At 39.1% G+C, this 17,743-nt stretch overlaps 1 protein-coding gene across 21 annotated transcripts in view; it reads right to left on the bottom strand.

Annotated features, from left to right (window-relative positions):
• The window catches only part of PARD3 (par-3 family cell polarity regulator), a 673,340-nt gene that overhangs the window by 363,712 nt on the left and 291,885 nt on the right, over positions 1 to 17,743 (bottom strand). For 16 of the 21 annotated variants that reach the window (XM_027121740.1, XM_027121741.1, XM_027121736.1 and 13 more), the window contains exon 5: positions 4,526 to 4,657. The exons of the other annotated variants lie outside the window; for them this stretch is intronic. In XM_027121740.1, coding sequence (XP_026977541.1) covers positions 4,526 to 4,657 — 132 coding nt within the window. The remainder of the gene's footprint in view (positions 1 to 4,525; positions 4,658 to 17,743) is intronic. 21 annotated transcript variants of the gene reach the window in all.

Here is a 17,743-nt window from a genome sequence, read left to right as displayed (position 1 = left end):
CTCTACATTCTGGTCCCAAATTCTCCCAATCATGTATTGTAAAGCTCCTGCCTCCTCTTCTGTGGAATTTATTAGTTGCAATAAAAGGTGGGGATAGAAGAACAAAGGCAGCTTATGATCTATTTTCTGCCAATATTAAATTATACTCCATGCAGAGTCAAGGAAATGGTAATCGTTAAAAGGAATTCAGATTTCTTAAAGCATTGTCATACATCAAAACTGGGGAGGCTTCCCTGGTGACGCAGTGGTTAGGAATCCGCCTGCCAATGCAGGGGACACGGGTTCGAGCCCTGGTCCGGAAAGATCCCGCGTGCTGCGGAGCAACTAAGCCCGCGCGCCACAACTACTGAGCCTGTGTGCCACAACCACTGAAGCCCACGTGCCTAGAGCCCGTGCTCCGCAACAGGAGAAGCCACCGCAATGAGAAGCCCACACACTGCAACTAGAGAAAGACCACGCGCAGCAACGAAGACCCAACGCAGCCAAAAATAAATTAATTAATTACAAAAAAAGAAAAAAAACTGAGGGCGGTTTGCTATGTTTTTTGTTTCTTGGGTCTCAGAGTCAAAATTTCGGAAGCAGGAGAACATTTTTAAGGCAACATGACAGAAACCCATTTAGTTTTCAAATCCTTTGTGCTTCCTCTGAGAGCTCCCAGGAGAAGGAAGTCAAGAGATTGAGGTAAGAAAAGGATGTCTTTGAAAGATGCTCAGTCCTCTACCTTCTGAGATGACCCTGACGTAGGATGCCGCTACAGGCAAATCTGAGCAAGGTGAGTCAGTCATGATTCTGGAATCATGTTGACTTTGACTCCAAGTGCTTCCTGGGTCAGAGTTCAGAGTTCAGATACACCACCTACCTTTAGAGACAGAGGTAAACTTACCAACACTCTAACAGAGGGAAGGAAGATTCAATCGTCCCCTTATCAATCCCAAAAGAGAAAGCACCTCAGCTTCCAGAGGTGCCTGCTAGCTCAGCACACACCCTCCTTTGTCCTTTTCATCCCTACTGTTTATTCCCACTGGCAAAGCTGATGTGGTCATAATTGCCTTCAAAAAACAGAGATAATGAGAAACAAGCACTCTAGTAGGAAATAGAGCAAAAACAAAACCACTGGAGGCATATACAATCTAGAACTCTCTTGACCTCTTCAGTCCAGATGGCATAACTAAAAGAAGACATCAGTTCCACTCCGGTGATCCCAAAGCATAAAGGCAAGGGCTGATTTTTTTTTTTTAACCATATGAAATACTCTTTTATCTACATGATGCCACTCCTTTACTATATTTTTAATGGCAAAAAAACAAAAACAAAAACACAGAAGAGACATCAGGCCATTAAAGTCAAATGACTCATGGGAACAGTTAAATGAATAAATCCACAATTAAATGAGAATGGCTGGACTAGATTTCCAGTGTATCCAGCATAACCTATTTGTACTCTTCTGCCCAAACAATTGTGCTTACTTTTAGCCAAAGTTTTAATACGGGTTTTGTTTTGTTTTTGCTGTTCCTGTCCAGTTAAACAGACTTCAGGCTAGTTAATTATCCTGCTGATGGTAAATCATTAAATTTAATGAATGGATCGGCATTTCTTAAACTGAAGCCAAGGAAGAAGATGACTGCAGGCTCAGGAGTCAATAAGCTAATGTCATTTACAGTGGCTACACATATTAAGAAAGCACTTTTTTTTTGTTTTTTAACTTTCTTATCATGGAACAAATACTTCAAATAACTTCAACAAAAGCCAATCAAGGCTTAGTTTTGGGGAAAAAAAAAAAAGTTGTTTGTGTCTCAATGCATCCCTTTTGCTTAAAAAGAAACCCCAAAATTACAAAGAAAATCTATACTACTTCCTTAAAAACAGGCCTACAACCACAATAGTAAGACAAAGTTATATATATATTATATATATAATATATATATATTATATATATAATATATATATTATATATATATTTTTTTTTTTTTTTTTTTTTTTTTGCGGTATTTGGGGCGGTACGCGGGCCTCTCACTGTTGTGACCTCTCCCGTTGCGGAGCACAGGCTCCGGACGCGCAGGCTCAGCGGCCATGGCTCAGGGGCCCAGCTGCTCCGCGGCATGTGGGATCTTCCCGGACCGGGCCACGAACCTGTGTCCCCTGCATCGGCAGGCGGACTCTCAACCACTGCGCCACCAGGGAAGCCCAAAGTTATATTTTCAGAAATAATTAAATGTATCATATTTCAGAAACTCTGGGCTGCCAATTTTTTTCTCCTAATCTTGCAATAAAAATGGTCAGATTCAGCATCTTTAGCTTGAATGGAGCCCTGACTGTGTTTAGTGATGAGCAATTGTGTTTCAGGGAAGGTAAACCCCCATTTCCACCCCCAGCACCAGGAGGTCAAACGCAATTAGTCTAAACCAACACAGGTACTTGTACTGCCTTTGATTTCAAAACGGGTAGGCAAGTCATGAGATTCTGGACAACAAAACACAAAGGGCATCTGGTGGGCGGGGGAAGGGGGAGGCGACAGGAAAAGCTTATCTGCTTTCAAATGGGCCACAGTGAAGAGAAGGGCCCGGCCCCCTACCTCTGCAAGGATGTGATGGTCTGGACCCAGCAGGAAAGGACTAGCCAAGCCTGCGGGGCTCCGGGAGAAGCTGGGGAACCTTGACCCTCAGGAAGACCACTGGGCCAGAAATGAACCCCTACCCTCGCTTCCCCCTGACTTCTTGTTAAAGGAGCAAGGAGTAGTTCCTTATCATGCAATCTAGATGTTCTGTATTAGCACACAATGTTTTTCCAACAAATATACTAAGACACACTGAATTTGTCTGGGTACCGGGCATGAAGCTAAGCCCTCAGCAGGTATTATATCACCAATGAGGCCAGCTCTATCATTACCACATCCGCTATGTCCACTATGTGAATAAACTGAGGGGCAGACAAGGTGAGCAAGTGCCCAAACCCCACACGTGGTGAAGAGCCGATAGCAGCCAGTCTGACCCCAGGCCCGAGGTGAACTATCTCAATCCTAAAAAGTTACTTCAAAGTGATAATTTTCTCAAAACAATACAGATTTTAAACTAATTAGTGTTACTATTTCATTATCACTGGGTTTTCACTTGTTTTTATCACTTGTTTTTCCTAAGTAGAACTTCCATGGTTTTTAAACTATTTAAAATCATTTCCAGGGACTTCCCTGGCAGTCCACTGGTTAAGACTTCGCCTTCCAGTGCAGGAGGTGCGGGTTTGATCACTGGTCAGGAAGCTGGGGTCCTACATGCCTTGCAGCCAAAAAACCAAAACATAAAACAGAAGCAATATTGTAACAAATTCAATAATGACTTTAAAAATGGTCCACATCAAAAAATATATATTAAAATTATTTCCAGCACACAAAGTTTTATACTCCTTACTATAGGATAAAAATCATTCCATCACAGGTATCAAAGGCAAACTGTCCTTTTTTATTGTTTCATAATCAAACACCCCACATACACAGAACTATTTTAGGAGGTTTATGCTGTAAAACATAGACTGAGATGAATTCAGCAAAATACTTAGGGTTTCTTTCCACTGATATCATTAATCTAAATTGAAAAACAGCTATTCCAGTATCTAGGCAACCGAATTATCAATAATTTTAGAAATTATTGAAACTGATACACAACAAAGCATTCTGTCACCGAGTACTCACCCAGTTTGTGATCCATATGAACTTTTTAAAGAATATACATGACGAAGGAACCAAATAAGTGCATTTTTAATATCAAACCTAATAAAACTACAAAGAAAACACTGGCGTTCCCACTACAGAGAAACACTGTGACTAACAATAAACAATTAACACTTAAAAAAAACAACACTGCAAGAATTTTTTATACATCAAAACTTACCAGATAAATTCTTAGTCTTCATACCAACAGTTTTGTTGCAAACAGTCCTCCTCCCAAGCCACTATGTATACTGAGTGGTAACAATTCTGATTTCATGAATTGGAGGTGACTACCCCACAGAGCAAACTAAGCTACTCTGAAAACGTAGACACCTACAACAGGTCCTTGACATTTATGAAAGGACAAGTCCCCAGACCTGACAAGATAGTCTAAATGCTGAAACAACACTACAGCTTATATTTTTCCCATAAAGTGAAGTCAGGGATGACAGAAAATTTATTTTGCCTCTTCAGATCCTTTGACGTAATTGCCTCTCAGTCGAGAGGAGAGCCCATGGGTGGTCTTGAACGTCTACCTATAAACCACATTATTCACACCAAATATCTGTGCCTCACAGCCTAACAAGCTCTACGGTGGTGATACTTGAGAACCTACAGCACCTGCTTATGAGAAATCTTCGATCAGGAACCACCACCGAAATAGTCTACATTTATGTTACGCACACTCTGATACAGAGCCTGGTCCTTAACTACTGTCTGGCAGAATCACTTATCTCCAGTCATCACTGTGATGGAGGGCAACGTCTGGGGGATGGGCTAGGAAGTTACACCACCGACGCATGTAGAAGGATTCGTTTGTGTTACCTGTTCTTGCTTCTCCAGCCACTTGTCCACCATTGGGTGACTGGCACTCAGAGATGAGCGAGCATTGTCTCTCTGAAATTGGTTAGACCAGTTACTAGTGTCCCGTGGGAGGCTTCTGTAGTTTTCATCTTTCTATTCAAAAAGAAACAAAAAGGTGTCTTGTAAAAAACCAGATCTTGCAAATTAATGATGCACCTGGTTTTTCAAAAGTAGCAGAAAAATGATTCTACATAGTTAAAATGTTTTTCCCATGTCTATACCAAAAAGCTGACTGAGGACATTCCCTCCAGGTTAGACCTCAGAAATGCAGTCACCTGCCTGGGATAAGGGAGTCTGAGGGCTGTAGCCACACACACAGGCCCACAATAGACAGAAGAACACACTCTGCCCTCCTCTCGGATACACATCCCCAAGCCAAGGACATGCACCAGAAAATGGAAAATACTTCTACACCAGCCTTTAATCATCATTCAATCACGGCATTTTCTCTTTTCTTCTTCCTTCCGATCTTAGAATAATACTGTGAGATATTTTCTATAATTCACCGAAAATGTTTAAAACAGGGAAGACAAATGAATTTGCTCTTTATTTAGATCCTCGCAGTTCTGTGACTTTGGGCAAGAGATTGAAGACTCTGGGTTCTTCTGTTGCCTCCCTCACAAGCTAGTTGTAAACATTAATTCAAATATCAAGTAGAGAAAAAAATTAGTCTATCCCAATACATGGTACATAAGAGACACATAGTTGTTCACCCCGACATGCTTATGACGAGCGATGTCCTTACATAAAAACCTAGTCAACTGATAAATATTTATTTAATACACTCCAGAGCAACCAAGGTATCTCTTTCAAACAATAATTTATAACAACTTGCTTTGGCTTTAGAGCTGCAAAACTTAATTTCAATGTTCTGAAAAGAAATGAGAAGGCTAGGATAAGGTAGGAAAGTCGAACATTTTAGTTTAATAACTAAATCCAAATATCTCCTACAAGAATAAATTTAAAATGTTAACCTCACTTCAACCCACTTACATCAGTGCCCACTTTAAGTACCCAAATGTTTTCCTTAAAAACTTTGCCAAGGGTAGCGTGGTTGTAAATATCATCATATACATGATTGATCCTTATTCTTTATTACTTAAACCACATGAGCAGTCAGCACACACATAGAAACAAAAAAGTGTAATATAATAGATTTGCATTGTATAGACCTTAGCAATAGACCAGGATACTGCTTTCTGTTTCATCAGAGAATAAAACTTAAAAATGAATTGATTGGGCTTCCCTGGTGGCACAGTGGTTGAGAATCCGCCTGCCGATGCAGGGGACATGGGTTCGTGCCCCGGTCCGGGAAGATCCCACATGCCACAGAGTGGCTGGGCCCATGAGCCATGGCCTCTGAGCCTGTGCTCCTCAACGGGAGAGGCCACAACAGTGAGAGGCCCGCGTACCAAAAAAAAAAAAAAATTGATTTTCCTGGACCTATGCCAATGCTGTGACATATGAAAAAGAATTTTTTAACCTATAAAGATTTACCAGAATACTTCTGGCATGAAACTTTGTAATTTTTTAAAAATCAAACTACAGAAAATAAACTTTAAAAACTTGATAGGAGAATTAACCATTAGCAGCAAGTACTTTTTACTAGTAAAACTCTGTACCTTTTTGGTCACTATGGCTCAAGAAAGCTGTGATAGGGGCTTCCCTGGTGGCACAGTGGTTAAGAATCCATCTGCCAATGCAGGGGACACAGGTTCGAGCCCTGGTCCAGGAAGATCCCACACGTCACGAAGCAACTAAGACCGTGCGCCACAACTACTGAGCCTGCGCTCTAGAGCCCGCAAGCCACAACTACTGAAGCCCGTGTGCCTAGAGCCTGTGCTCCACAAGAGAAGCCACCGCAATGAGAAGCCCACGCACCACAACGAAGAGCAGCCCCTGCTCGCCGCAACTAGAGAAAGCCTGCGCGCAGCAACGAAGACCCAACACAGCCAAAAAGAAATAAAATAAATAAAGTTATTAAAAAAAAAAAAAGAAAGAAAGAAAGCTGTGATGGGGCATAACCACAAGTAAAAGGAAGATGCTGGTAAGATTAGGCTGCTGCTCCACACCCAGGGATGAGGTAGTGACCTTGCTTACAGGAACGTGGAAATGGTGAACTAAGCAGAGGACATAGACAAAGTCGAAAGAAAAGAATGAAGCAAATGAAGAAACTAAAGTTCACTGTATCTCAAAATACTAAGAGCCCTTCCTTAAAACCTGAGCATAGTAACTTCAGAACAAAGCGAAACTATCTGTTTCACATGGTTGTCCCTAAACTTACTGACCAGAAATTCAAATAAATCATAAGGGGCAGATAAACTTATTAATGACAGAACCTTAAACGCCCACGAAGAGAGAAAGGATTGGAAGTGTGGCGAAACACAAGCACAGTTTTTACGTCAAGGATCGTGCAGGGTCCTACCATTGGCTAGGGACCTGGTTTTTCTATTCTTTTCCCACCATTAGAGGTGATTATTATACCAACTCTTTACTTTGAAAATGAATAATCAAACAGAAAGCATTAAAAATCTATCCTGCCTTTTTAGTAGGAACTGTATTTCAGAGAAACCAATAGTGCCAGTCAAAGGGGAAAGCTTGTCTTTTCAGGAAAATGCCGAGGTACGGAAGTAGAACAATTAATAGTATTAGAAAAATCACCGTTTTCAACTCCTAATGAAATCATTCATTCAGGCAAAGATAATCAGTGGATGCTAAAACCATTAGGTGAAAAGTTGATAATGAACCAGATGTATGCATAGTGACAAAATACCACTTGCAAAGGGAAAAATATATCTTTAAAGTAAAGAGACCAGAGGCCACAAAACTCTCTTTTCCTGATGTCTAGAATTCAAAAAGCTCCCGGTACTTCCTTTTGATTCCTTTTGAATCTCCATCATTATTCGTCTTCCCTTAAATGGCCCCTGCGGGCTCTTACTATGGACCACTCACTACCGTCTCCCTGAACAAGCTCAAAAAGGTACAAGTGCAAAACCTCCTCTCTGACAACTTCTACCCACAGGTCACCAACACTAAACTGATTTTCTGAATTCATGATCTAAATTTCCAACAGGATGTCCCAAAGGTACGTACCTAATCTCCACAGTCTCGTTAATCCAAAGCTCATGGCCAAGATCTTACCCTTCGGCCATCACCCTAGTTCAGGATCGACGTGCCTCTCTTCTGAACCATTACAGCAGCCTTCTAGTTGGAGGCTGGCTCAAACCTTCTCTCCAACAATGCTCCACAGAGAATTCTTCTAAAATGCCCATTAGGTCACGTCACACCTGGAACAAACATGAGGACCCGTGGTGTCACAGGAATCCTCACCTCCGTCAGGATTTTCCTGAGCCCAGACTCCCAGCAATATTTCTTCTGTGAAAATACTCACTGCTCTTCAAGGTCCAGTTCCCAAGCTGCCTTCCCTAAGAAGCATTTCCCGACTCTCAACAGAACAGATAATGTCATGCTTTCTGAACTACTAAATTCCGATTTTACTCCTAATTATAGTTCTAACTTATAATTTAGTTAATTTTTAAGATTGCTATTTCCATGATCACACTGACACCTAGGCAGAAGATCGCCAGTCACCTTTAAGCTCTAGCACTTAGCTCAGTCCTGCACCTACGTGGATGGCTTTTTCTGGAATACTTACTATGTTTCCTACTTTCACAAGGTTTCAAAATCCCAGAATTTTAAAGGAACATTTCTATCTGTTGTTTTAAAAATCAAATCAATAAGGAAATGCTTTAATCAGGTATCACAACAAACTTCAGTGGAAATGCACTTTCACTGAAATACAATGACTGTACTTTTAAATTTATACAGAAAGATGTATACCACTGTTAGACGCCTATTTCAATCTAATGTCACACCTACAGTATATACAGTGTCTGTGGGAAAATGTGATTATTTCCAATTGCATCTAAAAAGTAGTGTGGCATTTCTCTCTGTCAATTATGACATGTAATTCATGCAGCAGGCCACCACAAAGTAATCATATTAAGGCAGATAGGGCTAAAAAAAAAATCAAAAGATCTGTCCTTTTGAACTCCATCTGAAAAATTCTACAATTTTGTATTCGTAGAATCAACGTTGAGTATTTAATTGGTAAGAAAAATAAAACATACCCCCATAACAAAAAAAATTCTAATTCAATGTTGATATGATAAAGTCAATAATAAATGCATATATTAATTGATTTATGATGTATGAAAAGTCCAGTTACAGTCACCTTAGTCATTACCAGGTAAGTGAAGAATTTCTAAAATATATTACTAATCATTATGCAACGTATCTGTTATTTTTGTTGACAGCACCATGCAGGTGCTACTAGGATTTCAGCAATGTTCGTCCTCAAAATCCTGTCTGAAGTTTGGATCAAGTGCACACACAGAGTATAGTCCTATAAAGCTGTGATTAGTATCTGTGATGTGAGCACATCCATAAACCTAATAACATACAATGTATTTTCTACTTACATTGTATTTTCTACAATATATGCATGGATAGTCACTGTTTTCAACTGAAATGGATACAATGCATTCAATTTGAAAATACTTTTTCCAGTGTAAATGATTTTAAAATTATGGTACTTTTAACTATGTCTATGCAAGACTACATTTTTCATGGACCAAACTATAGTCAACTACAAAAAAGTCAAAATGTTTGTTAAATGTATTTGCAAAACTATTCCATAACCTGAAGAAAAAAATAAACCAACAAATGTTTTCGTCATTGATATTTTCACAAGTTAGAGTTGAATTTATAATAAATTGGAGAATGGGATTTTAAATCTATTTTATTCTATGATCAAATTAATGTCTCCATTCTGTATACTGGCAAACTTTAAAAAGAAAGAAAGAAATCTTTTTCTTTAGACTTATAAAAATCTAGCAGTAGGACCAATACAGAAAACCCTAAAAATTACTGAATTTGCTAACAATAAAAAATCATTAAAGCTACTACTTTACATCTAAAAGATTATAAAAGAAAAATACCATAATGAATTACTCTCCTTTTTTTAAAATTATAACTTTAATCCTCTCCTTAAGAGACTGGCCCAAACATCCACTCAAGCTTTTGCACTGGGTGGAAAACTTTTCCTCTTGCCAGAAAAAAAACAGATGCTCCTTGCTGTGAGCAGGCATTTTCCTTATCATCTAAATGTACTGCCATATCATCAGGTGTCAAAAAGCCACCCAGGCTGAGAAATGCATATTAATTTGCTGCTCCAGGGTAGCCATAGTTTGGTTATGGAGTAAATCTCTTCCAGGGTAGGGAAAGTGACTGTCCTTTCTGCCCCCTCCCTGAGCCAATAAAAAGAAATAACACAGAACCCACCCAAGGCCTTGGGATAGAGGCTTATTCCTGGCATAGTAAGCTGCAGCTCCAAGGTTTTATCTCTCAGAAACAGCTATTTAGCTGATGGTCAGATTTCCTGGCAAACCTACATCCCTACTGCAGAAATACAGGAATATTTCATAAACATCATAGAAGTAATGGATATTTTTCTGTTAGCAGAGGAAACCCAACTATATTTGCACGTTATCTCAATGTAAAAATTCCAAACATCTTTTAAAAAATCACTAGGAATTGTGCCATATTTTGAAACACCAAACACCCGATGCATATAGATGTCATTTTTGCACCCTCTATGCAACCTATGGTTTCCAATATTCCTATGTGGTTTTAAGGTTTTAAATTTACAATATTTTTCAACTCTGCAATTGTGGTCAAAGAGAATTCAATCTTCCGCTTTATCATTTCCACAAGAAAAGACAGACAAAAAACAAAGGAAAACCATTTTCAGGATGTCTAACCTGAAATTATGAGGCTGAAGTGAAATGAGTAATTATGGCTTAGGACAATTTTTTTTTTTTAATTGCAGGAAGCTTGCTAAAATCTTCAGTAGTCATATTGTCAATTCAGTGTGGCAGCCCCATTCCTGCCCCTGGGCCAGAGTTTGTCTTTTGTGTCTCCTGACAGCTATACCAGAGTATGACCTTGGAAGCAATGCCAAGGCTAAAGCTTAAAGATAACAACCATAAAATGGTCTGTAAACAGGATTGTTGTCAATGTGCTTTTCTGACCTTCAAACCACCCTCTAGATATAAATAAGAACTGGGGGGAGGGGGAGATAAATAAATAAATTCACACACACACACACACACACACACACACACATACACAGGTTCAATAGCCAACTTGTAAATGAAGTCAGAAAGTTTGGCAGTCCCTATCAGTTTAAACCAATTGCATACCTATTAAGGCATTTCTCAAAGTAAGGAAACACAGGATTTTATTCCAAACACAGTAATTATCATCACTTATCTTAGGCACATGGCTATTTTCAACTGTAATGAACTAAAAAGCACTATTCGAAATACATGGTGACCAATATCCTGCATGCAATGCCTAACGTTGTTGCTCAGAGGTCAAACAACCGGTTCCATATTAGCGGTCATTCCTGTCCCTAAAGTACTGGTACCTGTATGTATACATCTTACTTTCGTTTTTGATAATTGCCTTCTTCCACATTCTTAATCATTATTAATGAAAGGGGTGGAGGAGATAAAGAAAATAATGTGTGTTTAAAATTGGTTCCTACAAACGTACGGACACCAAGGGGGGAAACTGGCAGGGAGGTGGTGGTGGGATGAATTGTGAGACTGGGATTGACATGTATACACTAACGTGTATAAAACAAATAACTAATAAGAACTGCTGTATAAAAAATAAAATAAAATAAAATTTGTTCCTACTTCTGAGCAGAACTATGACAGGACAAAGAGGATTCGAACATTCATAGATTTTTTTGTCAAAACAAAATTCTGTCTAATAGTAGACTATATATCTATCATTTATTTATCTATAAATATCTATAAATGATAGATATATAGTCTAGTAAAATGCGGTAGAATTTGCAACAAGAGACACTGATTACACTGACATTTTAAGTTGTTTAAAATTAAAAAACAAAAGGGTCAAAGTCCAAAGATTTTGAATGCCAAAACATTTACCGCAGCACCTCTTTAGCTCAAATTTCATAAGTAATAAATATTTTATTTTTAACTATTTTAATTTTCTTTTTAAACCAAGTTTATGTTTTGAACAGAAATTAGTAAAAAAAGAAAAACAAAACAAAAGTTGAAAAATATTAATTTAGCCAAGCAAATTTTTTTATTAATGTATAAAGTAAAATCTCCTAGCGTGCACATCAAATTTTATTAGTTTTCTTTTTCCTTTGAAATGTTAAAGGTACCATACACAGTTCTCAAAACTCATTCTGGCCTTAAAAATTCTGAACTATAACTCATGGCTTTTCCAGCATGTATCATAAATACATGCTCAATAGCTTCTAGATCATAAAATTACATTTAGATCAGTGGGACACTCAAAAATGTTAAATACACCAAAAAAAAAAAAAAATCATGTTGGAACTCTCCAATATGGAAGAACACATTTGAGAACTAAAATTAATTTTGCAAATAAGTTTCCTGTTGCACAGCAAATGCTTCAGGTTGACATGTTCACAAAACCAGAAGCTTGACATTATAGGTTTCTCTCACAACTTACAACTGACCTTGTTAACAGTCTTGATATCAGGTAAGAAAAATAACCCCTGGAACAGATACGCATCAGGCTATAACATAAAGGATCTGGCATAAAAGGGGTTGGTCAAATCTCACATGGAGGTACACCAACTTATGAAGGCCATGGTGTTTCCAGAGGTGACCATCAGAGCACAAAGGTCTCTGAAGCTACCAGACCTGCTTGTGGAGCAGACCAGGAAATCCAAGAAGAAAAAGATCAGCAAAACTGAGCCTCATTCAGGCTCCTTATTGGAACCAATTTCCCCAGTTGTTCCTAACCCACCTCAACAGTTCAGAATGCCATGAAAAACTTTAGATACAGAATTTTAAAAGCTGGAAGGAAAAAGCTAGAGAACAGCCAGCTGAAGCTCTCACTGTCTAAAAAAAGAAACGGGGACTCAGAGAAGTTATGACAAATGCTCTATGGAGATTAGGATGACTAACCAGATCCCGCAGTTATACCTCCCCACTTCAATGCCCAATTTCTGAGTGATGACATTTCCAAGTTCTCATTCTCCATCTAAGCAGGAAGCGCAGTTCACCTGGGTATAACTGGGTATAACTTCTGATATCCAGCCATTCCTATATAATGACCCCCTCCCATGGGAAAGTATCTCCCAAGTTCTTGCTTGTCAAGTAGGACAAAGCCATTACACAATCTTGAATCACAACTTCTATTTATGTTACAGACGGTTGGTTCATTGATAAATACTACATAGTCTTAGGAATAATCAAGCGTAAAATGTTTGTTTTAAAATTGTCTTAGGGACTTCTCTGGTGGCGCAGTGGTTAAGAATCCCCCTGCCAATGCAGGGGACATAGGTTCGAGCCCTGGTCCAGGAAGATCCCACATGCCACGGAGCAACTAAGCCCACGCACCACAACTACTAAGCCTGCACTCTACAGCCTGCGAGCCACAACTACTAAGCCTGCATGCTGCAACTACTGAAGCCTGTGCACCTAGAGCCCATGCTTCGCAACAAGAGAAGCCACCGCAATGAGAAGCCCGAGAGCACTGCAAGGAATAGTAGCTCCCGCTCACTGCAATTAGAGAAAGCCCGCGCGCAGCAACGAAGACCCAACTCAGCCAAATATAAAAAATAAATAAATAAATTTATAAAATTATTTTAAATACAATGATCTCTTGTCTGATATAACTGGGATTATCTCCTTTATCTTATGAAAACATGCATAAGGGGTGAGGAGAAGGTAGATGGGGAGGAAGTGTAATCTTTTTTCAAGTTACAAAGACGTTATCTCCACCTGTGTTCTGAGGAACTAAGGAAAAGAGCTAAAAGAGAAGCAGCAAAAACAGCAGCTCCCGTTTAATTTCTTTCACAGAATTTCACAAAAACCACCACGGTCACGTAGTTGTTCTACAGCCACCTACACCCCACAGTCAGCAGGGTCGGGACCCCCACTTCTGACCTTACTCCTTCCACCAAGGGCAAGTGTAGGAGAAAAACACAGGATACCAAGGCTGTGAGTCAGATGCCGTTCATTTTCCACAACAACAATAGAGAATGTGAGCGGCGCTTGCTCGACTCCACGAAACCAACTGGAATCTGACACAATTTTCCAACATTTTAGAAAGTGCTACACGCTTCTTATTTTGAAGGTACAAAATACCCATCTACATTTTCATTTTCTTTCAAAGACACATAACTCCAAATGTTCATATCTCAAAACTAAAATTGTAAATAACGATCGCATCTGGCATCAGGAGCGAACTGCACAAGAGAGGGAGGGAACAGATGCGAGGAGGTGAGGGAGAGAGAGTAAAACACTTAGTCACCTGATTCCAAAAGATCTGCCATCTTACATCTTATCCAAATGTGCAAGATGAATCTTTTATGCTTACCTATCTAAATATTTTACCTTAATTTTAAAGCAATATATATATATATATTCAAAGAAATTGCTAAAATTTGAAAACATTTTTACCTTAATCTTAAAGCAATATATATCCAAAGAAATGACTACAATTGGCACCATATATAATTAATGTGGCAATGTAAATATTAGCAGCTCCTTACATTTTTCCGTTTACAAACATAACTTCAATGGACTGGGTGGGTCAGCAGAACAATTGAGTCATTCCTGTGAAAAGTTCTCGGGTACCATCTACAATTTAGTTTCTGTAAAGTTCTCCCCTTAATTGTGAAATGGCCTCCTCAGGTAAACCATTTCCACAGATACATTTTTGAAAAATGTAGAAGATCATTTTTATCTCCTCTACAACTTTCCGTTAAGCAATTAAAATAGGAATCTAAGAATAGTCAGCACTAATCAGCAGTAAGGAATAAAGTTTATTAATTATTAAAACTGGCATCATTTTTAAAACTTCACCAAGTCTATATTATATCTTAACATCTTAGGCGTGAGTAAAAATATGCTAGCTTCATTAATATCACTACTAAAAATCGGACTTTGTTAACTGATCTCCATTTCTTTCCCTTTTTGGGGGGAAACTCTTGTCTTTGTTTTCTCTAATCCTTGTAATTGATATTATTGTTGTTAGTGTTATTGAGAAATAATATATTCAGCCCTCTTCTTGATATCTTACGTGCATTGCTCAAAACAGCTTAACAACAGCAAAGTAAATAATGATATAATTGGGTTATAACCCAAAAACCAAAAGAAGTTATCTATGAGCCTCCACCTCCACAAGAGAAGCAATTAGAATAAAGAAATTAATGGCTCAGACTTCTGAAGAATTAAGTCCTTCTCTCCAAACCCCATCAGCAGAAAAAGCATGTTCTCTGAGAAGAATATTAATTTCCTAGGAAACTGCTTTAGTCCTCAAAGTATAACTGAAAATTATAATTTTAGAAAATGTGATTCTGGGAAATTTCTGAGTGATTGCTGTTGACCCCACACACACACCTTAAAAAAAAATCTTAACAATCTGAATAAAGTGAAAAAGAAACAGCTGACGCAGGAGGTCGTCAGGATAAAACCTGAAGACAAAGTGGGAGCTCCCAGTCCTGAAGGTGCAGCGCGTCTAAAGCTGACGCATTTCTCAAACTCAGGCTTGTAGCAGCAAAGGGGGCCAACCTTAAACCAATATTTAACAAAATCAGTTGAACTTTTCACAGAACTCATTTTCAAAGCAAAAAACACATTTCAGAGAACAAACAGGTATGTCAGGAGGCTCATGGAGCCCAGTGGCTGAATCCTCGTTCCATAATTCTCATTATTGGTGCATTAACTGGCATCCGGTTCTTGGCACAAAATGTGGGTGGTACAACTTACATTGTACCTTCTTGGTTTGGAAAAAGGTTAGATTTACAGAAAAGATGGTACAGAGAGCTCCTGCATACTCTTTACCCAACTTTCTCCAATGTTGACATCTTCCATAACTTTGGTTTATCTGTGAAAATGAAGACATTAACATCGGTACGACACTGTTAACCGAACTACAGACTTATCTGCAAGTCATCGGTTTTTTCCACTAACATCCCTGTTTCGCGGCAGGATCCCGTACTGCATTTAGCTATCGTGTCTCCGCAGACTCCTCTGATCTGAGACTGTTTCTCAGTCTTCCCTGGTATTTTGCGACCATGACATTCTTTAAGAACGGTGGTCAGGTATTGTGTAGAACGTCCCTCAATTTTGGTTTGTCTGAAGGCTCCTCATGATTAAACCGGAGTCAAGAGTTTTGGGGAAAATTCCACTGAGGTCCCATCTCATTACACTACATCAGGGGCTCATACCATCACCATGAATTATCACTAGTGATAACTAACCTTGACCACTGGGTTCAGGTCAGTTCACCACAGTTCCCCACTATAGAGTTAATGTTTTTCTCATTCCATCCTCTATTCTTTGGAAACAAATTACTAAAGGCAGCCAATCCTCGAGAGGAGGGGAATTAAGCTCCACCTTCTGGAGGGGGAAGTATAACGTATATTATTTGGAATTCTCCTGCGAGGAAATTTGGACCTTTTCCCCATTTTATTTTTTATTCAATCACTTATTAGTATCACCGTAGTCTCGTGGATATTTATTCTGGTCTTTCGATTACTTACACTTCAGAAGGTGATTAAATGAGATACAACACATAACACAGCCAGCAAGAAGCAAGTACTCAGATCAACTTGGCTATCATTACACGAAAATACCAAAACCTCAGAAACAGTACAGTTTGGAGATGGGACAGATGGAAACCATTTTTATCCCCACCCTGTAAAAAACATTGCCCCAAAGGCAGTGCAGCACATGATGGCAACTAGAACACATGCAAATTAAAACAGAGCTGCCCCAGCAGCTGGAAAGCAAACACCAGGTACCTCAGTCCCAGCACCTCACTAGGCTCTTCTCTTTAATAACGGGACATGACTTCATGACCCAAAGTAGGTACGTTTATAAGCTAAAGTATTAAAAATTAAAAATAGACACCAACTTAGAAAGATGAAATGAGGCCAAAATATTTTTCAGTGTCTAAAGAATACGTGAATTTTTGTTCAATATAATTTAATCAGTGCCGGTTCCTGGTCTCCTCTCCCAAATCAAGAAAAACGGGTGCAACATCTTCACTTCCCTCTGTGTGATATGTAACTTCGAGGCTGCTCAGCAAGGATTCTGACATTGCTTCGGATTCATATTCCTGGAATGGTTTGTGAACTCTAAAAATACCACACCCAGGCTTAAACATTTTCTCAATAGCACTTCAGGATTTCATAACTTGGAACACAAATTATAATATTTAAAGTATGTGAAGGGGGATTATATTCCTAAATGTGGCACTGAAATAGATGAGTCTCAGTTATTAACAGCTCAGGCTAGGGCAGCTTGGCACTTGAGGTTAGCCTATTTTAAAAATGAGTAGAACCATCACTTACTGAACAAAAATGCAGTGCATTCAAATTGAGATCTTTTAATATGCAAAACAGAAGGGTGAAATTTATAGTTTTAGAGGCCTTTTACGAGAAGTACAAATGTTGTAGCAGGATAGCCTAAGACCTGGGTCTCAGCTGGATTTCCCTGGAAGCAAATACCCCAGAAAATTAAACACAGCTATAGGGCTCTCACAAAGGAAACGTAGTTTTAAAAAACTTCTTAGTCCGTCCTTTGAGGTTTTAGATGGTTATTGTAACTAGCTGGAAGCTATGGTTGGCCCATAAAAAACCAAAAGATAGACACCTTTTTTTTTAACAGCAAGCTGGTCAAATGGACTAATTCAAAAATAAAAAATTTACCACTCGGACTCACCTTCTACATTAGAAAGAAAAAATGAGAAGAAGCAGACCAAGAAGCCAAAGGTTTGAGAAGAGGATGAGAAAGCAAAAAATAGGTAAATTTAGAATATCACTTTACTTACTTATTTTTTGTCTGTACATAATTTACTTGATCAAGATTATAAGCTTTGGGCTTCCCTGGTGGCGCAGCGGTTGAGAGTCTGCCTGCCAGTGCAGGGGACACGGGTTCGTGCCCCGGTCTGGGAAGATCCCACATGCCGCGGAGCGGCTGGGCCCGTGAGCCATGGCCGCTGAGCCTGCGCGTCTGGAGCCTTTGCTCCGCAACGGGAGAGGCCACAACAGTGAGAGGCCCGCGTACCGCCAAAAAAAAAAAAAAAAAAAAA

This window comes from Aethalodelphis obliquidens, unplaced genomic scaffold (assembly GCF_003676395.1).
Source record: "Aethalodelphis obliquidens isolate GAN/ISIS:26980383/991018 unplaced genomic scaffold, ASM367639v1 scaffold23, whole genome shotgun sequence".
In the NCBI taxonomy this organism is placed as follows: domain Eukaryota; kingdom Metazoa; phylum Chordata; class Mammalia; order Artiodactyla; family Delphinidae; genus Aethalodelphis; species Aethalodelphis obliquidens.
This window is presented reverse-complemented; position numbering and strand designations above follow the sequence as displayed.